General features: G+C 40.3%; 1 protein-coding gene across 3 annotated transcripts in view; it reads left to right on the forward strand.

Annotated features, from left to right (window-relative positions):
- The window catches only part of chd1l (chromodomain helicase DNA binding protein 1-like), a 75281-nt gene that overhangs the window by 12849 nt on the left and 35037 nt on the right, over positions 1 to 27395 (forward strand). For all 3 annotated transcript variants that reach the window (XR_009804564.1, XM_061888959.1, XM_061888958.1), the window contains exons 4-12: positions 1528 to 1639; positions 1710 to 1741; positions 6069 to 6150; positions 6225 to 6387; positions 6461 to 6616; positions 8673 to 8765; positions 8852 to 8948; positions 9058 to 9131; positions 17217 to 17327. Coding sequence is in view for 2 of the 3 variants with exons in the window: in XM_061888959.1 (XP_061744943.1) it covers positions 1528 to 1639; positions 1710 to 1741; positions 6069 to 6150; positions 6225 to 6387; positions 6461 to 6616; positions 8673 to 8765; positions 8852 to 8948; positions 9058 to 9131; positions 17217 to 17327 (920 nt within the window). In the remaining variant the exon portion in view is untranslated. The remainder of the gene's footprint in view (positions 1 to 1527; positions 1640 to 1709; positions 1742 to 6068; positions 6151 to 6224; positions 6388 to 6460; positions 6617 to 8672; positions 8766 to 8851; positions 8949 to 9057; positions 9132 to 17216; positions 17328 to 27395) is intronic.

A 27395-nucleotide genomic window follows, 5' to 3' on the forward strand; every position in this document is an offset into this window, starting at 1 on the left:
TGAGGGGTTCCCTCAATCATCAGGAGATTTTAATGGAAGCATTCATATACAATGGTTTATATAGAGCACAGAGTGGGTGGGTACAGGCAGGCGTAGGGGCGTGGTGATTGGCTCATGTGTTACCTAGGAGGTGTTTCCGTCTGTGGCGGCATGTTGAAATGATTTCATTGCGCTTGTTGAGGGATGACAGGTCTGGATGATATATAATAAACAGTTTCTCTTTTAAGCATAGGTTGCATCTTTTATTACCACTGTTGTAAGGTGTGCTGGATGCAAGAATTTGCCATGTTATTGAATATTCAACATTGTTGTCTTTGAGGTTCCAAATGTGCTTGCTGAGTTCTGTAGAATTCCGCAAGGTCTACTTTCTAAAGGATTCTTTGCGATTATTCCATCTGGCTTTAAAAGCTCCTTCGGTTAATCCTACGCACGTGTCGGATGTGCTAATGTCCTTGCGTGTTACCTTTGCTTGGTAAACGACTTTACCAAGCAATTTGATAGAGGGCACCCCTCATGAAACAGTTCTGTGGAGATGAAGTAGTCTTGTGATTTTTCCCACACCTACATATTGCGCTCTACCACGGTATCGAGCACTATTCTCTGGATAATCCAATCAAGACATATATATACGTTTTTATATATTTTTTATTTTATTTCTGTTTATTAATATTGTTAATGTATTTTAATTTTATTTTTTGTTTATTTCATTGATGTATTTGTAGATACCACTTAGTTTTTTTTACTGTATCTTTTTTGGGGTTGGGGGGGTGGTATGGTTGGGATATAAACAAAAAATATTTTGACATTTAGGGCATACAACAGATATATGATGTATGTGAATATGATGTAATGGATAGAATGTGAGTGTGAATGTTGTCTGTCTATCCGTGTTGGCCCTGCGATGAGGTGGCGACTTGTCCAGGGTGTACCCCGCCTTCCGCCCGATTGTAGCTGAGATAGGCGCCAGCGCCCCCCGCGACCCCGAAAGGGAATAAGCGGTAGAAAATGGATGGATGGATGGATAGGAATTTCTGATGCTGGATGTCAACTAAAAAAAAGAAGCAAAAACCGAGCGAGCGAGCTTGTTAGCCACGGCTACAGCACCGGTAACAACACACTCTTGTTGTTGTTATGCTACGCTCGCGGCGGTTTGATGAGGTCATCAAGCGTCGTCAGTAAACCTCTCATGCTGCAGTCGTCAACTCCTGTGATACCGATAATTTCCGATATTACATATTAAAGCATTTATCGGACATCTATAACAAACACCATTAAAAAATTTAAAAATAGAGCATATAACGTAATTAAAAAAGGCTGAAATGTTGATACTAGTAATGTATACAAATATTTATCTTTAAATATATGTTTTAGCGTAGTACATGGGTTGAATTTTTTAAAATGTTTACTGTGGTATCAAATCAGTATGGAGAATCATTTAAATTCCTCGGTAGGGATGACTGGTGTTCTCATATTGCGACAAGACAACCCCGTAAAATGACCAACATCACAGCCATTCTTGTTTTCTAGCTTTGCCCCGTCCCTGACGGTCCTGTGCTACAAGGGAGATCGAGACAGACGGGCCCAGATTCAAGCGGACGCCGACACGCAGGACTTCCATGTCTTGCTCACCACATACGAGGTGAGGGAGTGTTTTATGTCAGCAACACTTTGAGTTCGTATTGATTTTTCTGAAATTATTTCTTCCCCAGCTCTGTCTCAAAGACGCTTCTTTCCTGAGACGGTGAGTGTCTTGACTGAAATGTTATTTCGTAGTCACGTGTCCAGCACCCCCCGCAACCTAGACAGGGACAAGCGGTTTAAAATGGATGGATGTTCCCCTTTTTTATGTCCACAAAACACAACATCAATCAATCAATCAATGTTTATTTATATAGCCCCAAATCACAAATGTCTCAAAGGACTGCACAAATCATTACGACTACAACATCCTCGGAAGAACCCACAAAAGGGCAAGGAAAACTCACACCCAGTGGGCAGGGAGAATTCACATCCAGTGGGACGCCAGTGACAATGCTGACTATGAGAAACCTTGGAGAGGACCTCTGATGTGGGTACCCCCCCCCCCCCCTCTAGGGGACCGAAAGCAATGGATGTCGAGCGGGTCTAACATGATACTGTGAAAGTTCAATCCATAGTGGCTCCAACACAGCCGCGAGAGTTCAGTTCAAGCGGATCCAAGACAGCAGCCAGAGTCCCGTCCACAGGAAACCATCTCAAGCGGAGGCGGATCAGCAGCGTAGAGATGTCCCCAATCGATACAGGCGAGCGGTCCATCCTGGGTCCCGACGAGCGGTCCATCCTGGGTCTCGACTCTGGACAGCCAGTACTTCATCCATGGTCATCGGACCGGACCCCCTCCACAAGGGAGGGGGGGACATAGGAGAAAGAAAAGAAGCGGCAGATCAACTGGTCTAAAAAGGAGGTCTATTTAAAGGCTAGAGTATACAGATGAGTTTTAAGGTGAGACTTAAATGCTTCTACTGAGGTAGCATCTCGAACTGTTACCGGGAGGGCATTCCAGAGTACTGGAGCCCGAACGGAAAACGGTCTATAGCCCGCAGACTTTTTTTGGGCTCTAGGAATCACTAATAAGCCGGAGTCTTTTGAACGCAGATTTCTTGCCGGGACATACGGTGCAATACAATCGGCAAGATAGGCTGGAGCTAGACCGTGTAGTATTTTATACGTAAGTAGTAAAACCTTAAAGTCACATCTTAAGTGCACAGGAAGCCAGTGCTGGTGAGCCAGTACAGGCGTAATGTGATCAAACTTTCTTGTTCTTGTCACACAACACACATTTTACACATACTTATCCGGCAGATATCATGCAATTTGATAGTCTGAAAATGTTGACTCTGTTATTATGTCACCATCTAGTGGACAATATGAGTAATCCAGGTCACTGACCTTTAAAGGCCTACTGAAATGAGATTTTCTTATTCAAACGGGGATAGCAGATCTATTCTATGTGTCATACTTGATCATTTCGCGATCTTGCCATATTTTTGCTGAAAGGATTTAGTAGAGAACATCGACGATAAAGTTTGCAACTTTTGGTGCTGATAAAAAAGCCTTGCCTGTACGGGAAGTCGCAGACGATGAGGTCACAAGGGTGAGGGCTCCTCACGTCTTCACATTGTTTTTGATGGCGGCCTCCGGCAGCAAAAGCTATTCGGACGGAGAAAACGACAATTTCCCCATTAATTTGAGCGAGGATGAAAGATTCGTGGATGATGATATTGATAGCGAAGTACAAGAAAAAAAAAAAGGCGATTGCATTGGGACGGATTCAGATGTTTTTAGACACATTTACTAGGATAATTCTGGGAAATCCCTTATCTTTCTATTGTGTTGCTACTGTTTTAGTGAGAGTAAATAGTACCTGATAGTCGGAGGGGTTTGTCCACGGGTGTCTTGAGGGAAGTCACGGCAGATACAAGGACGGCGCAAACTCCACAGATCTCCGGTAATAGTGTATTTTTTAACACAATTTTCTCACCGAAACATGCCGGTTGACAAGTGGTCGGGATCCATGTTTGCTTGACCGCTCTGATCCATAGTAAAGCTTCACATCCGGGAATTTTAAACAAGGAATCACCGTGTGTTTGTGTGGCTAAAGGCTAAAGCTTCCCAACTCCATCTTTCTACTTTGACTTCTCCATTATTAATTGAACAAATTAGAAAAGATTCAGCAACACAGATGTCCTGAATACTGTGTAATTGCGAGATGAAAAGAGACGACTTTTAGCCGCAAGTGGTGCTGCGCTAATATGTCCCCTCAGACTCGAGACGTCATGCGCACTCGTCATAATTCCGCGACATTTTTAACAAGAAACTTCGCTGGAAATTTAAAATTGTAATTTAGTAAACTAAACCGGCCGTATTGGCATGTGTTGCAATGTTAATATTTCATCATTGATATATAAACTATCAGACTGTGTGGTCGGTAGTAGTGGGTCTCAGTAGGCCTTTAATTATGCTCAAATCAAATCAACTTTATTTATAAAGCACATTTAAAATTTACCACAGGGGTAACCAAAGTGCTGTACAATGAGAACGTTAAAAGATAATACGAGGACCGAGCAAACAACACAAAACAAATTGTTTAATTTCATTAAGACACGCCTCCAGCTGACTACAATATCAATCAATCAATGTTCATTTATATAGCCCTAAATCACTAGTGTCTCAAAGGGCTGCACAAACCACTACACAAACCACTACGACATCCTCGGTAGGCCCACATAAGGGCAAGGAAAACTCACACCCAGTGGGACGTCGGTGACAATGATGACTATGTAAAGTATAATACACCTATTTGACCACTAAGTAAACTGTAATACACCAATTGGGCCACTAGGTAAAGTGTAATACACAAATTTGGTCACTAAGTAAACTGTAATACACCTATTTGACCACTAAGTAAATTGTAATACACCAATCTGGCCACTATGTAAAGTATAATAAATGGGTTAAATCAGGGGTGCCCACACTTTTTCTGCAGGCGAGCTACTTTTCAATTGACCAACTCGAGGGGATCTACCTCATTTATATATATCATTTATATTTATTTATTTATGAAAGAGACATTTTTGTAAACAAGTTAAATGTGTTTAATGATAATACAAGCATGTGTAACACATATAGATGTCTTTCTTTCACAAAGACAAGAATATAAGTTGGTGTATTACCTGATTCTGATGACTTGCATTGATTGGAATCAGACAGTAATGATGATAACGCCCACATTTTCAAATGGAGGAGAAAAAAAGTTGTCCTTTCTGTACAATACCACATGAAAGTGGTTGGTTTTTGGCATCTAATTCATCCAGCTTCCATACACTTTACAAGAAAAACATTGGCGGCAAATTCCGTAGCTTGCTTGATTGACATTCACGGCACCCGAGGGTCTTGTGAGATGACGCTGGCTGCTGCCAGTTCATTATTATGAAAAAATGACAGAGAGGAAGGCGAGAAACACTTTTTATTTCAACAGACTTTGGCGCCGTCCCTTCCGTCAAAACTCTAAAGGCCGACTGCACATTTCCTATCTTCACAATAAAAGCCCTGCTTCATGCTGCCTGCGCTAACAAAATAAGAGTCTCGGAAAGCTGGCGTGCACAAGTGATGTGCACGCCAGCTTTCTGAGGGATCGCTTGTGCACGCCAGTTTTCCGAGACTCTGTATTTAGTTAGCGCAGGCAGCATGAAGCAGGGCTTTTATTGTGAAGATAGGAAATGTGCAGTCGGCCTTTAGAGTTTTGACGGAAGGTACGGCGCGAGAGTCTGTTGAAATAAAAAGTGTTTCTCGCCTTCCTCTCGGTCATATTTTCATAATAATGATTTTGCAGCAGCCAGCGTCATCTCACAAGACCCTCCGGTACCGTGAATGTCATTTAAGTGACGTCTTGGTGAAGATTGATGATCACTCATTTTTAGGTCTATTCTTTTTAAAAGCCTGGCTGGAGATCGACTGACACACCCCCCGTGGTCGACTGGTAGCTCGCGATCGACGTAATGGGCACCCCTGGGTTAAATGATAAATGGGTTGTACTTGTATAGCGCTTTTCTACCTTCAAGGTACTCAAAGCGCTTTGACACTACTTCCACATTTACCCATTCACACACACATTCACACACTGATGGAAGGAGCTGCCATGCAAAGCGCTAACCAGCCACCCATCAGGAGCAAGGCTGAAGTGTCTTGCTCAGGACACAACGGACGTGACGAGGTATGTACTAGGTGGGAATTGAACCAGGGACCCTCTGGTTGCGCACGGCCACTCTCCCACTGCGCCACGCCGTATAATAATTCAACAAATTGGCCACTAAGTAAACTATAATACACCAGTTTGGGCACTATGTAAAGTGTAATACACCAATTTGACCACTATGTAAACTGTAATACACCAATTTGGCCACTAGGTAGAGCACATGCACTTGAACTGCCCTTTGATCAAGTAGGAAATGAAATGATGCCTGTTTGGCTACGTTGTGGGTATCAATAGTCTGTGAAAATAGGGTTGGCAGCATATATCACGTCCTCAGGTGGAAGTGGAAGGCGCTGGTCGTAGACGAGGCTCACCGGCTGAAGAACCCGAAGTCTCTGTTGCACCAAACCCTGACGCAGGTACCGAGCAGCCGACGTCGTCCTCCCGTCTTCCTGCTCCTCCGCTGACATGTTTTGTCCGCTTCCTGTCCCAGTTCTCCGTGGGCTTCAGAGTGCTGCTGACAGGAACTCCCATCCAGAACAACCTGCAGGAGCTCTACTCCCTACTCAGCTTCATCCAGCCCACAATCTTCTCAGCCGAGGACGCGGACCACTTCGTCCGGGCTTACTCCGACGTCCAGAGTCGACCCGAGCTCGGTAGGATCGACGTCGGCGACCAGGTGCGCCGTAAAGAACTTGGCTCTGATCTCCTGCGGCCGTTTCCCTCCAGCCAACGAGCTTCAGAGCGTCCTGGAGCCCTTCCTGCTCCGCCGGGTCAAGTCGGAGGTGGCGCTTGACCTGCCCAAGAAGAGCGAGCTGGTGGTCTACCACGGAATGTCAGCGCTGCAGAAGAAGTACTACAAAGCCCTCCTGATGAAGGACCTCGGTGAGCGTCCACAAAAACCGTACGGTTTACTACTCCATGTTCGGTCACAATGACTCAAAACACTCATGTTGGGGCGGTATAGCTCGGTTGGTAGAGCGGCTGTGCCAGCAGTTCGAGGGTTGCAGGTTCGATCCCCGCTTCTGTCATCCTAGTCACTGCCGTTGTGTCCTTGGGCAAGACACTTTACCCACCTGCTCCCAGTGCCACCCACACTGGTTTAAATGTAAAAATTAGATATCGGGTTTCACTATGTAAAGCGTCTTTGAGTCACTAGAGAAAAAGCGCTATATAAATATAATTCACAATTCACTTCATGTTCATAGAGCTGCTAACAGTAATACACGCCCTCTTCCTGGTGCCACCGTGGAAGCTCCGCCCACTCATGCACACATGATGACATCAAGATGATGTCATCAAAATATGCATAATTGGCTATGACACAAATTATTTTGAGTAATGTTCTCGCTCTTTTCACGACTAATACGACTCACTTCTTTATACAGTACACCTGCCTAGACGGGCTGACTTTTCCAGTTGCCTGTCTAAACGGGCTGACTTCTTTATTTGCCAGCCTAAACGTTGCGACCTTTTAATACGCCTGCCTAAACGGGCTGATTTTCGTAGACAACCGCCTAAACTGGCTGACCGCTTCAGATGCCTGCCCTAATGGGCGTACTTATTAGACACCCGCCTAAACGGGCTGACTCCTATAGATGTCTGCCTAAACGGCCTGACTTTGCTAGACGCCTGCCTAAATACTCACTTCCTTCTTTCCCCGTCTAAACGGGCTGACCCTTCTAGGCGCCTGCCTAAACAGGCAGATTTTTCTTGATGCCTGCCAAAATGCTGACTTCTTTATATGCTAGCCTAAAAGGCCTAATCTTTTATTACGCCTGCCTAAACGGGCTGATTTTCCTAGACACCCTAAATTGGTTGACCGCTTCAGATGCCTGCCCAAATGAGCGGACTTATTAGACACCTGCCTAAACGAGCCGAATTTTTCGAGATACCTTCCTAAACATTGACTTCTTTATATACCTGCCAAAACGGGCTGACTTTTACGTGCTGACCTTTCAATATGCCTGCCTAAACGGGCTGATTTTCCTAGACAACCGCCTAAACCGGCTGATCGCTTCAGATGCCTGCCCAAACGGATGGACTTATTAGACACCTGCCTAAACGGGCTGACTTCTATAGATCTCTGCATAAACGGGCTGACCTTCTAAGATGCCTACCTAATCGGGCTGACTTTTCTAGACGCCTGCCTAAATACTCAATGCTTTCTTTCCCCTTCTAAACGGGCTGACCCTTTTAGGCGCCTGCCTAAACTGGCATGTTTTTCTCGATGCCTGTCGAAACGCTGACTTCTGTATACGCCTTCCTAAAAGGGCTGACATTTTATCACGCCTGCCTAAACGGGATGATTTTCCTAGACCCCCCAGATTGGCTGACCGCTTCAGATGCCTCCCCAAGCGGGTGGACTTATTAGACACCCGCCTAAACGAGCTTTTTAGACGCCTGCCCTATCAATATGCCTGCCTAAACGGGCTGATTTTCCTAGACAACCGCCTAAACTGGCTGACCGCTTCAGATGCCTGCCCAAACGGATGGACTTATTAGACACCTGCCTAAACAGGCTGACTTCTATAGAACTCTGCCTAAACGCGCCGATGTCTTAGTATGCCTATGCTGACTTCTATAGAACTCTGCTGAAACGGGCTGACGTCTTAGTATGCCTACCTAATCGGGCTGACTTTTCTAGACGCCTGCCTAAATGCTGACTTCGTTAGATGCCCGCCTAAACGGTCTGACCTTTTTAGACGCCTGCCTAAACAGGCTAAACTTTCAAGAAGCCTACCAAATCGGACTGACTTTTCTAGACATCCGCTTGAACTGGCTGGACTCGTTAGATGCCTGCCTGAACGGACGGACTTATTAGACACCTGTCTAAAAGGGGCTGACTTATTTCGATAGCTGCCTAAACGGGCTGACTTCTAAAGTACAGGGAAAGTCTAAACTCGTAGAAGCTCACCGGCTACTAAATCTGTTATTTTAGAGGCTCTTGGGAGCGAGCAGAGCAACAAGACCCGTCTGCTCAACATCTTGATCCAGCTGAGGAAGTGCGTGGATCACCCGTATCTCTTCGACGGTGAGACCCCCTGCGCACGCACCCAAGACCTGGTCCACGGTCCTGAACAAGCGTGGCCATGGACTCTTCGCCTTGTGATCACACAGGAGTGGAGCCGGAGCCCTTCGAGATGGGAGAGCATCTGATTGAGGCCAGCGGGAAGCTCTGCCTCCTGGACAGCATGTTGGCTTACCTGCAGGAAGGGTGTGTGTGTGTGTGCACTGCCGCCATCTAGTGGGCATTTTGTGGTACTGCAGGATAGAGAGGATCATTACACTGTGCTCAATCTGATTGCTATCATGTCTGCTTCCAGCGGCCATCGTGTTCTGCTCTTCTCCCAAATGACCAGAATGCTGGACATCCTTCAGGACTACATGGAGTACAGAGGTGGGGATGATGCTTAAACCTGTACCAATGTGTTGGATATCTCCACCTTTTATTTTGAAATATCCTTAATGCCTTTTTGTCCCCTCGTACACCACAATATGCCTCCTGGTACACCCTTTTCACTTGGTATGGTCCTTTACTCATATTGGCCCAATACGATATCAGCAGGAATCATCCATACTTTGTATTAATTTGCAGTGTGGATTGTTAGTAAAGGTTTGATCAAGTGATCAAACCTCCGCTTGGGATGGTTTCCTGCTGGCTCCGCCGTGAACGGGACTCTCGCCGCTGTGTTGGATCCGCTTTGGACTGGACTCTCGCGACTGTGTTGGATCCATTATGGATTGAAATTTCACAGTATCATGTTAGACCCGCTCGACATCCATTGCTTTCCTCCTTCCTCTCCAAGGTTCTCATAGTCATCATTGTCACCGACGTCCCACTGGGTGTGAGTTTTTCCTTGCCCTTATGTGGGCCTACCGTGGTTTGTGCAGCCCTTTGAGACACTAGCGATTTAGGGTTATATAAGTAAACATTGATTGATTGATTGATTGAAGTGAAACGAGTCAAACATAGAACAATGGGAACTAAAAGAAACAATAATCGATTTACTGTTAACTGTCCGGGAAAGTTGTCTTTAAGTTGAAGTAAAGTGGTAACACATCGTCGTCATGATAATTCATGAAATCACGATGTTGAATGATGCGGACTCGTTTTTTACTGGAAGATAAGACGTTGGAGCAGACGGAAGCCGAGAGAGTGTCAGGTTCAAACACTGATGACATCTTTTAAACAGGACAAGAAGCAAATAATTAAACATGATATCAAATACAAGAAAACATGCTTCAAGACTGCTTATATCACACATGATATCACATACAAATAAACATGCTGTAGGACTCCTTGTATCGCACATGATATCACACACAAGTAAACATGCTGCTGGACTGCTTATATCACACATGATATCACATACAAATAAACACGCTGTAGGACTCCTTGTATCGCACATGATATCACACACAAGTAAACATGCTGCCGGACTGCTTATATCACACATGATATCACACACAAATAAACATGCTGCCAGACTGCTTGTATCGCACATGATATCACACACAAGTAAACACGCTGCAGGACTTCTTGTATCGCACATGATATCACACACAAGTAAACATGCTGCAGGACTGCTTGTATCGCACATGATATCACACACAAGTAAACACGCTGCAGGACTTCTTGTATCGCACATGATATCACACACAAGTAAACATGCTGCAGGACTCCTTTTATCGCACATGATATCACACACAAGTAAACGCGTTGCAGGACTGCTTGTATTGCACATGATATCACACACAAGTAAACATGCTGCCGGACTGCTTGTATCGCACATGATATCACACACAAGTAAACACTGCAGGACTGCTTGTATCGCACATGATATCACAGACAAATAAACATGCTGTAGGACTCCTTGTATCGCACATGATATCACACACAAGTAGACATGCTGCCGGACTGCTTGTATCGCACATGATATCAAATACAAGAAAACATGCTTCAAGACTGCTTATATCACACATGATATCACACACAAATAAACATGCTGCCGGACTGCTTGTATTGCACATGATATCACACACAAGTATACACGCTGCAGGACTGCTTGTATCGCACATGATATCACACACAAGTAAACATGCTGCCGGACTGCTTATATCACACATGATATCACACACAAATAAACATGCTGCCAGACTGCTTGTATCGCACATGATATCACACACAAGTAAACACGCTGCAGGACTTCTTGTATCGCACATGATATCACACACAAGTAAACATGCTGCAGGACTGCTTGTATCGCACATGATATCACACACAAGTAAACACGCTGCAGGACTTCTTGTATCGCACATGATATCACACACAAGTAAACATGCTGCAGGACTCCTTTTATCGCACATGATATCACACACAAGTAAACGCGTTGCAGGACTGCTTGTATTGCACATGATATCACACACAAGTAAACATGCTGCCGGACTGCTTGTATCGCACATGATATCACACACAAGTAAACACTGCAGGACTGCTTGTATCGCACATGATATCACAGACAAATAAACATGCTGTAGGACTCCTTGTATCGCACATGATATCACACACAAGTAGACATGCTGCCGGACTGCTTGTATCGCACATGATATCAAATACAAGAAAACATGCTTCAAGACTGCTTATATCACACATGATATCACACACAAATAAACATGCTGCCGGACTGCTTGTATTGCACATGATATCACACACAAGTATACACGCTGCAGGACTGCTTGTATCGCACATGATATCACACACAAGTAAACACGCTGCAGGACTTCTTGTATCGCACATGATATCACACACAAGTAAACATGCTGCAGGACTCCTTTTATCGCACATGATATCACACACAAGTAAACACTCTGCAGGACTGCTTGTATCTCACATGATATCACACACTAATAAACACTGCAAGACTGCTTGTATCTCACATGATATCACATACAAATAAACACGCTGCAGGACTGCTTGTATCTCACATGATATCACACACAAGTAAACACTCTGCAGGACTGCTTGTATCTCACATGATATCACATACTAATAAACACTGCAAGACTGCTTGTATCTCACATGACATCACATACAAGTAAACACGCTGTAGGGCTCCTTGTATCGCACATGATATCACACACAAGTAAACATGCTGCTGGACTGCTTGTATCGCACATGATATCAAATACAAGAAAACATGCTTCAAGACTGCTTATATCACACATGATATCACACACAAGTAAACACTGCAGGACTGCTTGTATCTCACATGATATCACACACTAATAAACACTGCAAGACTGCTTGTATCTCACATGATATCACATACAAATAAACACGCTGCAGGACTGCTTGTATCTCACATGATATCACACACAAGTAAACACTCTGCAGGACTGCTTGTATCTCACATGATATCACACACTAATAAACACTGCAAGACTGCTTGTATCTCACATGATATCACACACTAATAAACACTGCAAGACCGCTTGTATCTCACATGACATCACATACAAGTAAACACGCTGTAGGGCTCCTTGTATCGCACATGATATCACACACAAGTAAACATGCTGCTGGACTGCTTGTATCGCACATGATATCAAATACAAGAAAACATGCTTCAAGACTGCTTATATCACACATGATATTACACAAGTAAACACTGCAGGACTGCTTGTATCGCACATGATATCACAGACAAATAAACACGCTGTAGGGCTCCTTGTATCGCACATGATATCACACACAAGTAAACATGCTGCCGGACTGCTTGTATCGCACATGATATCAAATACAAGAAAACATGCTTCAAGACTGCTTGTATCACACATGATATCACACACAAGTAAACACTGCAGGACTGCTTGTATCGCACATTTTACATTTAAGCCCATACAATCACATATGTGTTTTTCTTTGATGATGTCGGACCGATTTCAACATTGGATCGGGACAGCATCAGTGATAGTTGACTAATGTGTTGATGATTGTTGTAGTTAGCGTTGTGCAACTGCACCAGGTGTTTCTAATATTGGGATTACTTTATAAGCGGCATGAGCATTATCGTCTTCTTAAATCATCAGAAAAGTTGGTACATCTCATTTTTTCACCAAGTACCACCTCAGAAAACACTTGGCTCTCCAAATACCGCCATGATGATGGAAACAAAACACTGCCAGTAAGATTTGGTGTTGAAAATAAACAAATAGACCATGTACAAAAAGTTGTATTGGCACTGAAGCAAGTTTTGGCTACAAATATTGAAAAACTACAATATTTTTTGGAATCATGACATGTTTTTGATGCCAATGATCATATTTTAGTAGACCTTTATTGTTTTTGTGTGCTTCACAGGTTTATGTTTTCGACTTTTTTCCCCCCCCCACATTTGCTTTTCTTTTTTTCAGTTTGGTTACTTTTATTTTATTTATTTTTTTCTGTGGGCAGGGCTTACTACAAGTTTTCTCAGAAGCAGTTTTACTAGATTTGGGCTTGCAGGTAAAGCACCATAGAAGAAGAAAGGAGTAAAATATTGTATTTTATCTTGTGACTCTTGTATTTTAAACATAACATACTTTGAATACTTTTTAACTAATTACTTATATCCTAAAGCACTCTGGTCAACTTTGTTACTTTTAAAATAGGTTTTATATATTCAGTAGATTTTTGTACTAAGAGGTTTGGATATCTTTGTTATTTATCCATCCATTTTCTACCGCTTATTCCCTTTCGGGGTCGCGGGGGGCGCTGGCGCCTATCTCAGCTACAATCGGGCGGAAGGCAGGGTAAACCCTGGACAAGTCGCAACCTGAATTATTCAAATGTATTATTATGCATTAATTCATTGTTATTCTCAACAGGGGGGGGACCATCTTTACAAATCAAGTAAAATTATTTTAATTGTATTATTTCTATTTGATGACTTTGATACAGTTTATGGAGGATTTATTGTATGATGCCTTGTTAAATCAAATGTAATTTTGCTTACTTATACGAAACACACAACAACAACAAAAGTGTACAAAAGTATGAATATCGGCATTGAAAAGAATGTTTGTAATTATTTGCTGCCAAAACTTGTTTCGGTTCCAATACTCTCAATCAATCAATCAATCAATTAATCAATGTTTATTTATATAGCCCCAAATCACAAATGTCTCAAAGGACTGCACAAATCATTACGACTACAACATCCTCGGAAGAACCCACAAAAGGGCAAGGAAAACTCACACCCAGTGGGCAGGGAGAATTCACATCCAGTGGGACGCCAGTGACAATGCTGACTATGAGAAACCTTGGAGAGGACCTCAGATGTGGGCAACCCCCCCCCACCCCCCCTCTAGGGGACCGAAAGCAATGGATGTCGAGCGGGTCTAACATGATGCTGTGAAAGTTCAATCCATAGTGGCTCCAACACAGCCGCGAGAGTTCAGTTCAAGCGGATCCAAGACAGCAGCCAGAGTCCCGTCCACAGGAAACCATCTCAAGCGGAGGCGGATCAGCAGCGTAGAGATGTCCCCACCCGATACACAGGCGAGCGGTCCATCCTGGGTCTCGACTCTGGACAGCCAGTACTTCATCCATGGTCATCGGACCGGACCCCCTCCACAAGGGAGGGGGGGACATCGGAGAAAGAAAAGAAGCGGCAGATCAACTGGTCTAAAAAGGAGGTCTATTTAAAGGCTAGAGTATACAGATGAGTTTTAAGGTGAGACTTAAATGCTTCTACTGAGGTAGCATCTCGAACTGTTACCGGGAGGGCATTCCAGAGTACTGGAGCCCGAACGGAAAACGCTCTATAGCCCGCAGACTTTTTTTGGGCTCTAGGAATCACTAATAAGCCGGAGTCTTTTGAACGCAGATTTCTTGCCGGGACATATGGTACAATACAATCGGCAAGATAGGATGGAGCTAGACCGTGTAGTATTTTATACATAAGTAGTAAAACCTTAAAGTCACATCTTAAGTGCACAGGAAGCCAGTGCAGGTGAGCCAGTACAGGCGTAATGTGATCAAACTTTCTTGTTCTTGTCAAAAGTCTAGCAGCCGCATTTTGTACCAACTGTAATCTTTTAATGCTAGACATGGGGAGACCCGAAAATAATACGTTACAGTAATCGAGACGAGACGTAACAAACGCATGGATAATGATCTCGGCGTCTTTAGTGGACAAAATGGAGCGAATTTTAGCGATATTACGGAGATGAAAGAAGGCCGTTTTAGTAACGCTTTTAATGTGTGACTCAAAGGAGAGAGTTGGGTCGAAGATAATACCCAGATTTTTTACAGAGTCACCTTGTTTTATTATTTGGTTGTCAAATGTTAAAGTTGTATTATTAAATAGAGGTCGGTGTCTAGCAGGACCGATAATCAGCATTTCCGTTTTTTTGGCATTAAGTTGCAAAAAGTTAGCGGACATCCATTGTTTAATTTCATTAAGACACGCTTCCAACTGACTACAGTCCGGCGTGTTGGTCAGCTTTAGGGGCATGTAGAGTTGGGTGTCATCAGCATAACTACGTCTTCTATATTGTCAATTATTGTATTCGATACCACACCTTACTGGCAGTGTTTGGGCTCCATACATAATGGCCAACATTAATATACAATAGCGTAATAGGCCCAAGTGTTCATTAAAAACAAAGCAGAGTTTTTATTTAACATGTATATTTAATAGTGTAAAAAAAATTGATTTTTGAATGATTCGTGAATTTTACTTGTAACGATTCTTAATTGATTTAAAAAATAATAATCAAAAATCGATAAAAAAAATATATTTTTATTTATCTCACATGATATCACACACAAGTAAAAACGCTGCAGGACTGCTTGTATCGCACATGATATAACACACAAGTAAACACGCTGCAGGACTGCTTGTATCGCACATGATATAACACACAAGTAAACACGCTGCAGGACTGCTTGTATCGCACATGATGTCACACACAAGTAAAAACGCTGCCGGACTGCTTGTATCGCACATGATATCACATACAAGTAAACACGCTGCAGGACTTCTTGTATCACACATATCACACATTAGTAAACACGATGCAGGACTGCTTGTATCGCACATGATATCACACACAAACACTCCAAGACTGCTTGTATCGCACACGATATCACATACAAGTATACACGATGCAGGACTGCTTTTAACGCACATGATATCACACACAAATAAACACTCCAAGACTGCTTGTATCGCACACGATATCACATACAAGTAAACACGCTGCAGAACTTCTTGCATCGCACACGATATCACATACAAGTAGACACGCTGTAGGACTCCTTGTATCATACACGATATTACACACAAGTAAAGACGCTGCAGGACTGCTTGTATCTCACATGATATCACACACAAGTAAACACGTTGCAGGACTGCTTGTATCGCACATGATATCACACACTAATAAACACTGCAAGACTGCTTGTATCGCACATGATATCACATACAAATAAACACGCTGTAGGACTCCTTGTATCTTACACGATATTACACACAAGTAAACACACTGCAGGACTGCTTGCATCGCACATGATATCACACACTAATAAACACTGCAAGACTGCTTGTATCGCACATGATATCACATACAAATAAACACGCTGTAGGACTCCTTGTATCTTACACGATATTACACACAAGTAAACACGCTGCAGGACTGCTTGCATCGGACATGATATCACACACTAATAAACACTGCAAGACTGCTTGTATCTCACATGATATCACATACAAATAAACACGCTTTACTAATTGATTTAAAAAATCATAATCAAAAATCGATAAAAAAAATATATTTTTATTTATTTGTTTATTTATTTTTTAACCTGTCCTGTCCAGCCACTCAGGATAATGACATTGTGGATGCAGATGATCTAATATCTGCTGTACATATTTACTTTTGAAAAGAGAAGTGTTGGACACTTCTCCTGTTGCCTTATTTGTATTTGACTTTATTAAACAAACCCAGTTTTATTTTAAGTAATATAAACATTAATCAGAGCTGTTTATCTATTTTATGGAGGAATGTAGTTAATCATTGATCCGACACTGTTATTAAAAAAGTATAGAGTTTGAATTGTGAATCGAATCCAAGAATGGAATCGAATGGCCCAAAGATTCACGGATGTAATATTTTTGTCCCTTGTAACATTACACACAGTTTGAACAGTCACACTGTGCTTGAATGTAGGAAAATAACACGCTGTACTTTAATCAAGTGATTCTTTGGCGTACCAGTAGTGGTACATGCACCACAGGTTTAGAATCCCAGCTTGTCTACATTTGGTGCCAAAAAGTTGAACTTCCTGTGCAAGGTCAAGTTTTTTTCAGGCTGAGCACAGGCGAGGGTTCTAAAATAAATCATCTGCAGGAAAGGTTTTTATTAATGGAGCCAGAGTCGGACTGATTTCTGCTAAGCAGGCCGCCAATGACCGTCTTCTGCAAATGTCCACCTGCAGGTTTCAGCTACGAACGCCTGGACGGCTCGGTCCGAGGCGAGGAGCGCAACCTGGCGGTGAAGAACTTCAGCAGCAGCGACGTCTTCGTCTTCCTCCTCAGCACCAAAGCAGGTGACGCTTTCTTTCTTTCCTTGACGCGTCGCCACGTGTCGGCGTTCGTCACCGCGCGCTCGGATCTGCATCTTCAGCGAAAAAAGTGCGCAAGAGGAAGTCAGGGGGCTGATGTCGGAGAGGATAAGGGCTGCGGCAGGATGACACACCGGCGAAAACAAGGCCATCGAGCTTTTTGACTTCCTGTCTGATAGCTTTTATTTGTGATTTTCAAGTCCGTCAGCTACCACGGGCTTCTATGTTCTCCGACTTCAACCTGCTGAAGAGTCCAAGTCCAAACCTTTTTACAACAGGCAAATGGCTCATGTATTTATTTGTATGGGTCATTTGCTTGTATACTCTACATCAGGGGTGCCCACACTTTTTCTGCAGGCGAGCTACTTTTCAATTGACCAACTCGAGGGGATCTACCTCATTTATATATATCATTTATATTTATTTATTTATGAAAGAGACATTTTTGTAAACAAGTTAAATGTGTTTAATGATAATACAAGCATGTGTAACACATATAGATGTCTTTCTTTCACAAAGACAAGAATATAAGTTGGTGTATTACCTGATTCTGATGACTTGCATTGATTGGAATCAGACAGTAATGATGATAACGCCCACATTTTCAAATGGAGGAGAAAAAAAGTTGTCCTTTCTGTACAATACCACATGAAAGTGGTTGGTTTTTGGCATCTAATTCATCCAGCTTCCATACACTTTACAAGAAAAACATTGGCGGCAAATTCCGTAGCTTGCTTGATTGACATTCACGGCACCCGAGGGTCTTGTGAAATGACGCTGGCTGCTGTCAGTTCATTATTATGAAAAAATTACAGAGAAGAAGGCGAGAAACACTTTTTATTTCAACAGACTTTCGCGCCGTCCCTTCCGTCAAAACTCTAAAGGCCGACTGCACATTTCCTATCTTCACAATAAAAGCCCTGCTTCATGCTGCCTGCGCTAACAAAAAAAGAGTCTCGGAAAGCTGGCGTGCACAAGTGATGTGCACGCCAGCTTTCTGAGGGATCGCTTGTGCACGCCAGCTTTCCGAGACTCTGTATTTAGTTAGCGCAGGCAGCATGAAGCAGGGCTTTTATTGTGAAGATAGGAAATGTGCAGTCGGCCTTTAGAGTTTTGACGGGAGGCGTTCGGGTGGCATCCTGACCAGATGCCCGAACCACCTCATCTGGCTCCTCTCGATGTGAAGGAGCAGCTTCTTTACTTTGAGCTCCTCCCGGATGGCAGAGCTTCTCACCCTATCTCTAAGGGAGAGCCCTGGAAACTCATTTGGGCCGCTTGTACCCGTGATCTTATCCTTTCGGTCATGACCCAAAGCTCATGACCATAGGTGAGGATGGGAACGTAGATCGACCGGTAAATTGAGAGCTTTACCTTCCGGCTCAGCTCCTTCTTCACCACAACGGATCGGTACAACGTCCGCATTACTGAAGACGCCACACCGATCCGCCTGTCGATCTCACAATCTACTCTTCCCCCACTCGTGAACTAGACTCCTAGGGTTGAACTCCAACATGCAGGCTTTGAGCCGGGGGCCAACAAAAATTGCCACCCAAGCCCGTCGCCTCTCACTGCCGGCAACGCCAGAGCGGAAGAGGGTCCAGTCCCTCTCGAGAGAAGTGGTTCCAGAGCCCTTGCTGTGCGTCGAAGTTAGTCCGACTACATCCAGCCGGAATTTCTCTACTTCGCGCACTAGCTCAGGCTCTTTCCCCCCCAGCGAGGTGACGTTCCAAGTCCCAAGAGCCAGCTTCTGTAGCCGAGGATCGGACCGCCAAGTGCCCTGCCTTCGGCTGCCGCCCAGCTCACATTGCACCCGACCTCTATGGCCCCTGCTATATATAAATATATATATATATATATATATATATATATATATGTATATATATATATATATACTGTATATATTAGGGCTGCGAATCTTTGGGTGTCCCACGATTCGATTCAATATCGATTCAATATCGATTCTTGGGGTCACGATTCGATACAAAATCGTTTTGTTTTTTTCAATTTAACGCGATTCTCGATTCAAAAACGATTTTTTCCCGATTTAAAAGGGTTCTCTATTCATTCAATACATAGGATTACAGCAGGATCTACCCCAGTCTGCTGAATTGCAAGCAGAGTAGTAGATTTTTTTAAAAGCTTTTATAATTGTAAAGGACAATGTTTTATCAACTGATTGCAATAATGTAAATTTGTTTTAACTATTAAATGAACCAAAGATATGACTTATTTTATCTTTGTGAAAATATTGGACACAGTGTGTTGTCAAGCTTATGAGATGCCATGCAAGTGTAAGCCACTGTGACACTATTATTTTATTTTTATTTTTATAAATGTCTAATGATAATGTCAATGAGGGTTTTTTAATCACTGCTATGCTGAAATTATAACTAATATTAATACTGTTGTTGATAATATTCATTTTTGTTTCACTCCTTTTGGTTTGTTCTGTGTCGTGTTTGTGTCTCCACAGTTTATTGCGGTTCTGAGTGTTGCTGGGTCAGGTTTGGTTGTGGAATTGGATTGCATTGTTATGGGATTGCTGTGTATTGTTTTGTCGGATTGATAAAAAAAAAAAAAAAATCGATTTTTTTAAAAATGAGAATCGATTCTGAATCGCACAACGTGAGAATCGCTATTCAATTTCGAATCTATTTTTTCCCACACTCCTAATACATATATATATATATATATATATATATATATATATATATATATATATATATATATATATATGGGTACATATATGGGTCATTTGCCTGTATTTTATGTATATGGGTTATTTGTCCATATATTGTACGTATATGGGTGAATTACCTGTATTTTTTTATATGGGCCATTTGCCTGTATTTTATTTATATGGGTTATTTGCCTGTATTTTATATGTACATTATGGGCCATTTGCCTTTATTTTATTTTCATGGGTTATTTGCCCAGATACTGTACATATATGGGCCATTTGCCTGTATTTTATTTATATGGGTTATTTGCCTGTATTTTATATGTACATTATGGCCATTTGCCTGTATTTTATTTATATGGATTATTTGCCCAGATACTGTACATATGTGGGTTATTTGCCTGTGTTTTATTTATATGGGCCATTTGCCCATATAAATATATGGGCTGTATTTTATTTATACAGGCCATAAGCCCTTATACAATACGGGCCATTTTCCTGTATTTTATTTATATGGGTTATTTGCCTATATACCGTACATATATGGGTCATTTACCTGTATTATATTTATATGGGCCCTTTGCCTGTATTTTATTTATATGGGTTATTTGCCTATATACTGTACATATGAGGGTTATTTGCCTGTATTTTATTTATATGGGCCATTTGCCCATATAGATATATGGGCTGGATTACATCTAAATGTAGGTTGATTGATTGTCCAAAAGAAATAAGCGGTAGGAAATGGATGGATGGATATATCTATACGAGCCATATGCCCCTATATATTAAGGGCCCTTTGCCTGTATTTTATTTATATGGACTATTTGCCCATATACTGTGCATTTGTGGGTTATTTGCTTGTATTTTATTTATATGGCCCATTTGCCTATATAAATATATGGGCTGTATTTTACATATATGGGCCATTTGCCTGTATTTTATTTATATGGATTATTTGCCCAGATACTGTACATATATGGGCCATTTGCCTGTATTTTATTTATATGGGTTATTTGCCTGTGTTTTATATGTACATTATGGGCCATTTGCCTGTATTTTATTTATATGGGTTATTTGCCCATATACTGTACATATATGGGTCATTTACCTGTATTTTTTTGATATGGGCAATTTGCCTGTATCTTATTTATATGAGTTATTTGCCCATATACTGTACATATGTGGGTCATTTACCTGTATTTTTTTGATATGGGCAATTTGCCTGTATCTTATTTATATGAGTTATTTGCCCATATACTGTACATATGTGGCTTATTTGCCTGTATTTTAGTAATATGGGCCATTTGCCCATATGAATATAAGGGTTGTATTTTATTTATACAGGCCATATGCCCTTATATATTTAAGGGCCGTTTGCCTGTGTTTATTTTTTCATGGGTTGTTTGCCCATATACTGTACATGAATGGGTGATTTGTTTTTATTTTAATATATTGGCTATTTGCCTATATATATATATATATATATATACATATATATAGGTAAGTTGCCTGTATTTTATTTGTATGGGCCATTTGCCCATATAAATATGTGGGTCATTAACCTGTATTTTATTTATGTAGGCAATTTGCCTATATAAATATATGTCATTTTCCTGTATTTTATTTATAAAGGGATTTTGCCCATATAAATATATGGGTTATTTGCATATATTTTGTTTATATGTGCCATTTACCTATATTTTATTTATATAGGCAATTTGCCCACATACAAACAAACCCCGTTTCCATATGAGTTGGGAAATTGTGATAATGTAAATATAAACGGAATACAATGATTTGCAAATCCTTTTCAACCCATATTCAATTGAATGCACTACAAAGACAAGATATCTGATGTTCAAACTCATAAACTTTATTTTTTTTTTGCAAATAAGGGATTACTTATAATTTCATGGCCGCAACACGTGCCAAAGTAGTTGGGAAAGGGCATGTTCACCACTGTGTTACATCCCCTTTTCTTTTAACAACACTCAATAAACGTTTGGGAACTGAGGAAACTAATTGTTGAAGCTTTGAAAGTGGAATTCTTTGCCATTCTTGTTTTATGTAGAGCTTCAGTCGTTCAACAGTCCAGGGTCTCCGCTTTGCGTCGATAACAGTCTGGATGGTTCGCTTCCCCTTTGGTCCCGATGACACGATGTCGAATATTTCCAAAAACAATTTGAAATGTGGACTCGTCGGACCACAGAACACTTTTCCACTTTGCATCAGTCCATCTTAGATGATCTCGAGCCCAGAGAAGCCGGTGGCGTTTCTGGATGTTGTTGATAAATGGCTTTCGCTTTGCATAGTAGAGCTTTTACTTGCACTTACAGATGTAGCGACCAACTGTATTTAGTGACAGTGGTTTTCCGAAGTGTTCCTGAGCCCATGTGGTGATATCCTTTAGAGATTGATGTCGGTTTTTGATACAGTGCCGTCTGAGGGATCGAAGGTCACGGTCATTCAATGTTGGTTTCCGGCCATGCCGCTTATGTGGAGGGATTTCTCCAGATTCTCTGAACCTTTTGATGATATTATGGACCGTAGATGTTGAAATCCCTAAATTTCTTGCAATTGCGCTTTGAAAAATGTTGTTCTCAAACTGTTTGACTATTTGCTCACACAGTTGTGGACAAAGGGGTGTACCTCGCCCCAGCCTTGTGAAAGACTGAGCATTTTTTGGGAAGCTGTTTTTATACCCAATCATGGCACCCACCTGTTCCCAATTAGCCTTCACACCTGTGAAATGTTCCAAATAAATGTTTGATGAGCATTCCTCAACTTTATCAGTACTTATTGCCACCTTTCCCAACGTCTTTGTCACGTGTTGCTGGCATCAAATTCTAAAGTTAATGATTATTTGCAAAAAAATAAAATGTTTATCAGTTTGAACATCAAATATGTTGTCTTTGTCGCATATTCAACTGAATATGGGTTGAAAAGGATTTGCAAATCATTGTATTCCGTTTATATTTACATCAAACACAATTTCCCAACTTATATGGAAATGCGGTTTGTATATGGGCCATTTTCCCATATAAATATATAGCTCATTTGCCTGTATTTTATTTACATAGGCCATTTGCCTATATAAATATATGGGTCATTTGCTTGTAACTCTCAAAATAAGGTTTTGTTTTTTTTTTACTTTAAATTTGCTAACACACATTTTGATTTACTCAAAAAGTGCACTGGTGCATTACAGGAAATTTTTACTCATTGTTGTGCAAGGTTCCTAAACCAAATATGTTTAATTTAAGTTACAACTGACAGTAACAGGAGTGAGTTTTTAGCATAAAACGATCAAATACAGGTTTTATAGCCACATGAAAGATTTATGCTAATAGCATGTTGACACTAAGCGCAGTGAGAACAGAATGATGCAGCTTCCTGTAAACCACATGACCGGCGGAATATTTTGAACTTTAAACTAAATCATATAGCAATCTTGAAAGAAAAAAAACATTGGAGTTATTTAATACTATCAAACAGGTGAAATGTAACTAGAGAAAGTTCCAATGGTGGCTGTTTCTTGTCATTGCTCTAAAAATAACAATGAATCAAAATCTATGTTGTGATTATTTTTTTGACAAACTCAAGACTCCAGTTACCGCACATTAAAAATTACACTTAAATATTTTTGGTGAAAATAGTGCACATTTTGTGTGTTTGTCATAAAATAAAATAAAACAGTTTTCTTTGGGGAAAAAAAGGGGAATTCAAAAAATAAATAGATAAATAATACAACTTATAATCGACGGAGAGATGGGAATTTGGTTCTAAAGATTTAAGGGTTTGAAAGTAAAAAAAAAATGAATGTTTTTTTTTTCAACACTTTATTTAAGTGAGATTAAAAAAACAACAACGAATTGCTCCAAAAATTATAATGAATTACGAATAATTTACCTATTGAAGGCTCCAATTGCTTCTCATAAGATTTTCTACTTTGATTTTTTTTGCTGGGAAAATATTGCCATAAAAACCGGGGTTTCTTTGACAAAAGGACATAAACCATAGAAAAAATTATATTTTACTTTATATCGATGGATAGACCCGAAGTTGATCAAGAGATTTTTAAGTGTTGAATAATAAAAAAATATATTGTAGCTGTGATAGGCACCAGCGACCCCTAAAAGGGACAAGCGGTAGAAAAATGTATGGACGGATGGATATATATGATATATTTTATCTTTTATCTTTTTTTAACGTCAATGGAAAAAGTTTGAACACTGCTGCTGTAAAACATGCTTCTGTCTTCAAGCCACGCCCCCTCAAAGCCACGCCCCCGCTCTGGGCTCTTGCCAGTTGAGTCCCGCCCACTTCTGAACTTTTCTTCACTGCTGAGTGTACCAGGACACTCACAGACATGACTAAATGAAGGAAATGTTGTATTTTGCAAAGAAAACTAAGTTAAAGTATAAATAGTTTCCAGTTTTCAAGTTTGTTTTTATTGATCTTTGAATTTGTATCAAATACATATGCAATCAGATCAACGTGCAGGAAGCGTTGCTTCATAAATAATGTCGTCCGTCAAACATGAAAAGAAAAAAAAGGATGTTATGATAAAGTCTAACTTTACGAAATGGTGGTCACCACTCACCCACATCTAACTGTGCAAAGTTATAGAAAAGGGAGAAAAAATACACCTGACTGAGTCTCAAAGTCAAATACTGGAAAAATAGAACCCAATAAGATAATTATTATGGAGGTTAATTTGTGTCTTTATTACAAAAGTGTTTTTTTTTACACTAACTTCAGTTAACTGAATATTTTGCCTTTGAATTTTGTGAACTGAATTTTTTTTACATCAAATTATGCTAAATATGTAATTGACCCAAAAAATTCAGTGTAAAAAAAATCAGCCTTAAATAAATTCAGTGTATAAAAATGATGTGTAAACAAATTAAGTGGAAAAAAAACCGAGTGTCTAATAATTAGTTGTTAAAGAAAATGTGTATAAAAATTAAATGTAAAAAAAAAAAAAAATCAGTGTAAGAAACTTGTGTATAAAAATTCTGTGAAAAAAAATTCAATTTCTAAAAATTCTGTGTAAAAAACAATTCCGTGTAAAAAAATCAGCCTTAAATAAATTCAGTCTATAAAAATGATGTGTAAACAAATTAAGTGGGAAAAAAAACGAGTGTCTAATAATTAGTTGTTAAAGAAAATGTGTATAAAAATGAAATGTAAAAAAAAAAAAAATCAGTGTAAGAAACTTGTGTATAAAAATTCTGTGAAAAAAAATTCAATTTCTAAAAATTCTGTGTAAAAAAAAAATTCAGTGTAAAAAAATCCGCCTTAAATAAATTCAGTGTATAAAAATGATGTGTAAACAAATTAAGTGGAAAAAAACATGTGTCTAATAATTAGTTGTTAAAGAAAATGTGTATAAAAATGAAATGTAAAAAAAAAAAAATCAGTGTAAAAAACTTGTGTATTAAAATTCTGTGAAAAAAAATTCAATTTCTAAAAATTCTGTGTAAAAAAAAATTCAGTGTCTAAAAATTCAGCGTAAAAAGTAATTGTAAAAAAAAATAAGTGTAAACAAAATTCCGTGTATGAAAATCAATTAATAAAAATTCAGTGTAAAAAATGTGTATATAAATTCAGTGTAAAAAAAATCCATTTATAAAAATTCAGTTTAAAAGAAAATCAGTGTCAAAAAATTCAGTGTGAAACAATTAATGTGTTAAAAATTAGATCTATATAAATTCAGTGTATAAAAATTAAATTGATATAAAATTCAATGTAAAAAAAATAAATTCAGTGCCGAAAAACTGTCTGCTTCAAAAAGCAAGACTCACTTTCAGTAAATTAAGACTGAAGCAATCGTTTCTGTCTCAGAAGCAGCCAATGAGGTGTCAAGTTTGAAATCACCTGACACAGGTATTGCAAAAACAACATAAAATAGGCCGTTAACTGTGCTACCTGGACATAATACAACATGACTTTTAAAATCGGACCCGTTACCTCCCTGCTTGACAGTCAGCATCATGGGTTGGAATTGGGGTTTAAATAACCAAAAATGATTCCCGGGCGTGACCACCACTGCTGCTCACTGCTCCCCTCACCTCCCAGGGGGTGATCAAGGGTGATTGGTCAAATGCTGGGAATAATTTCGCCACACCTAGTGTGTGTGTGACAATCATTGGTACTTTAACTTGATAATTAACATTTAACTGTGCTACCTGTGCATAATACAACATAATTCATATTTAACTGTGCTACCTGGACACAATACATCATAAGTAACGTTTAAATGTGGCTCACTGGATATTATATATATATATATATATATATATATATATATATATATATATACTGACTTTTTTCAGACCAAATTTTTAGGGCCCGCATGGCCCATTGCCAAAGGACTCCCACAGGGACCTATTGTTTTTCGTCCGTTTTATTATTCTTTATTATTATTCCGCCGCCTCTTTGAACTGTAATTTGATCCCCTGACCATGCTTCAAAACTCACCAAATTTCACATCAAAACTCACCAAATTGCCATCTTGCATGGAGTCGGCTGTCTTGGTTGCTTTGTTGGGTCTGCTTCTGTCTCTGGCCATCCCCCCTCCTCCCCAGCGGACAATGGCGTGGAACACCGCGGAGGCCACCACAGTGGATATGTTTACTTTACTTTTTATTCATAGCTTTATGTAGAAGTGTCTGGTTGTGTCTGCTGCTTTAATGTCTTTAATGTCCTTTGTCTTCTTTGATGTTTGATGTTTCCCTCTTACACACATGTAAGAGGGATGTGTACTATGGCTATGAGTTGTTGTTTTTTTTTTCCCTTGGCCTCAGTCTGCACCCCCTCTCCAGGGCCCAGGCTGAGACCGATTTTTTTTATTTTATTTTAATGTTCTATTCTTTTCTCCCATCCCCCCCCCTCCCCCCCTGTTTACCTGTATGTCATCTTTTTTGTAAGGGGCGCTGGAAGCCGGCAGACCCGTCAGCGATCCTGTTCTGTCTCCCTGTAATGTTTGTCTGATCTTGAATGGGATTGTGCCTAAAATTGTAATTTTCCTGAAGGAACTCTCCTGACGGAATAAATAAAGTACTATCTAATCTAATCTAACTATCTAATCTAATCTAGTAAAAAAAACAAACCCCAAAAATCAAAAATGCGTTCCAGCACCCCCTACGAAAAAAAAAAAACAGACTGCTTGTAACTTCTGTTAGCAATGTCGTAGAGACATGAAACCAAAACCTCTATGTAGGACTGACTTAGACCTAGATTTCATAATTTTACTTTATACGGCAAAAATAAAAAAATTTTGGGCAAAAACCCCTTTAGAGCAAAATTTGCCTAAAAAAATGCTATTTTTTTCTCTTTGCGCTGTATTTTGACCCTCTCAAAATGCT

Source organism: Nerophis ophidion, linkage group LG26 (genome assembly GCF_033978795.1).
Source record: "Nerophis ophidion isolate RoL-2023_Sa linkage group LG26, RoL_Noph_v1.0, whole genome shotgun sequence".
In the NCBI taxonomy this organism is placed as follows: domain Eukaryota; kingdom Metazoa; phylum Chordata; class Actinopteri; order Syngnathiformes; family Syngnathidae; genus Nerophis; species Nerophis ophidion.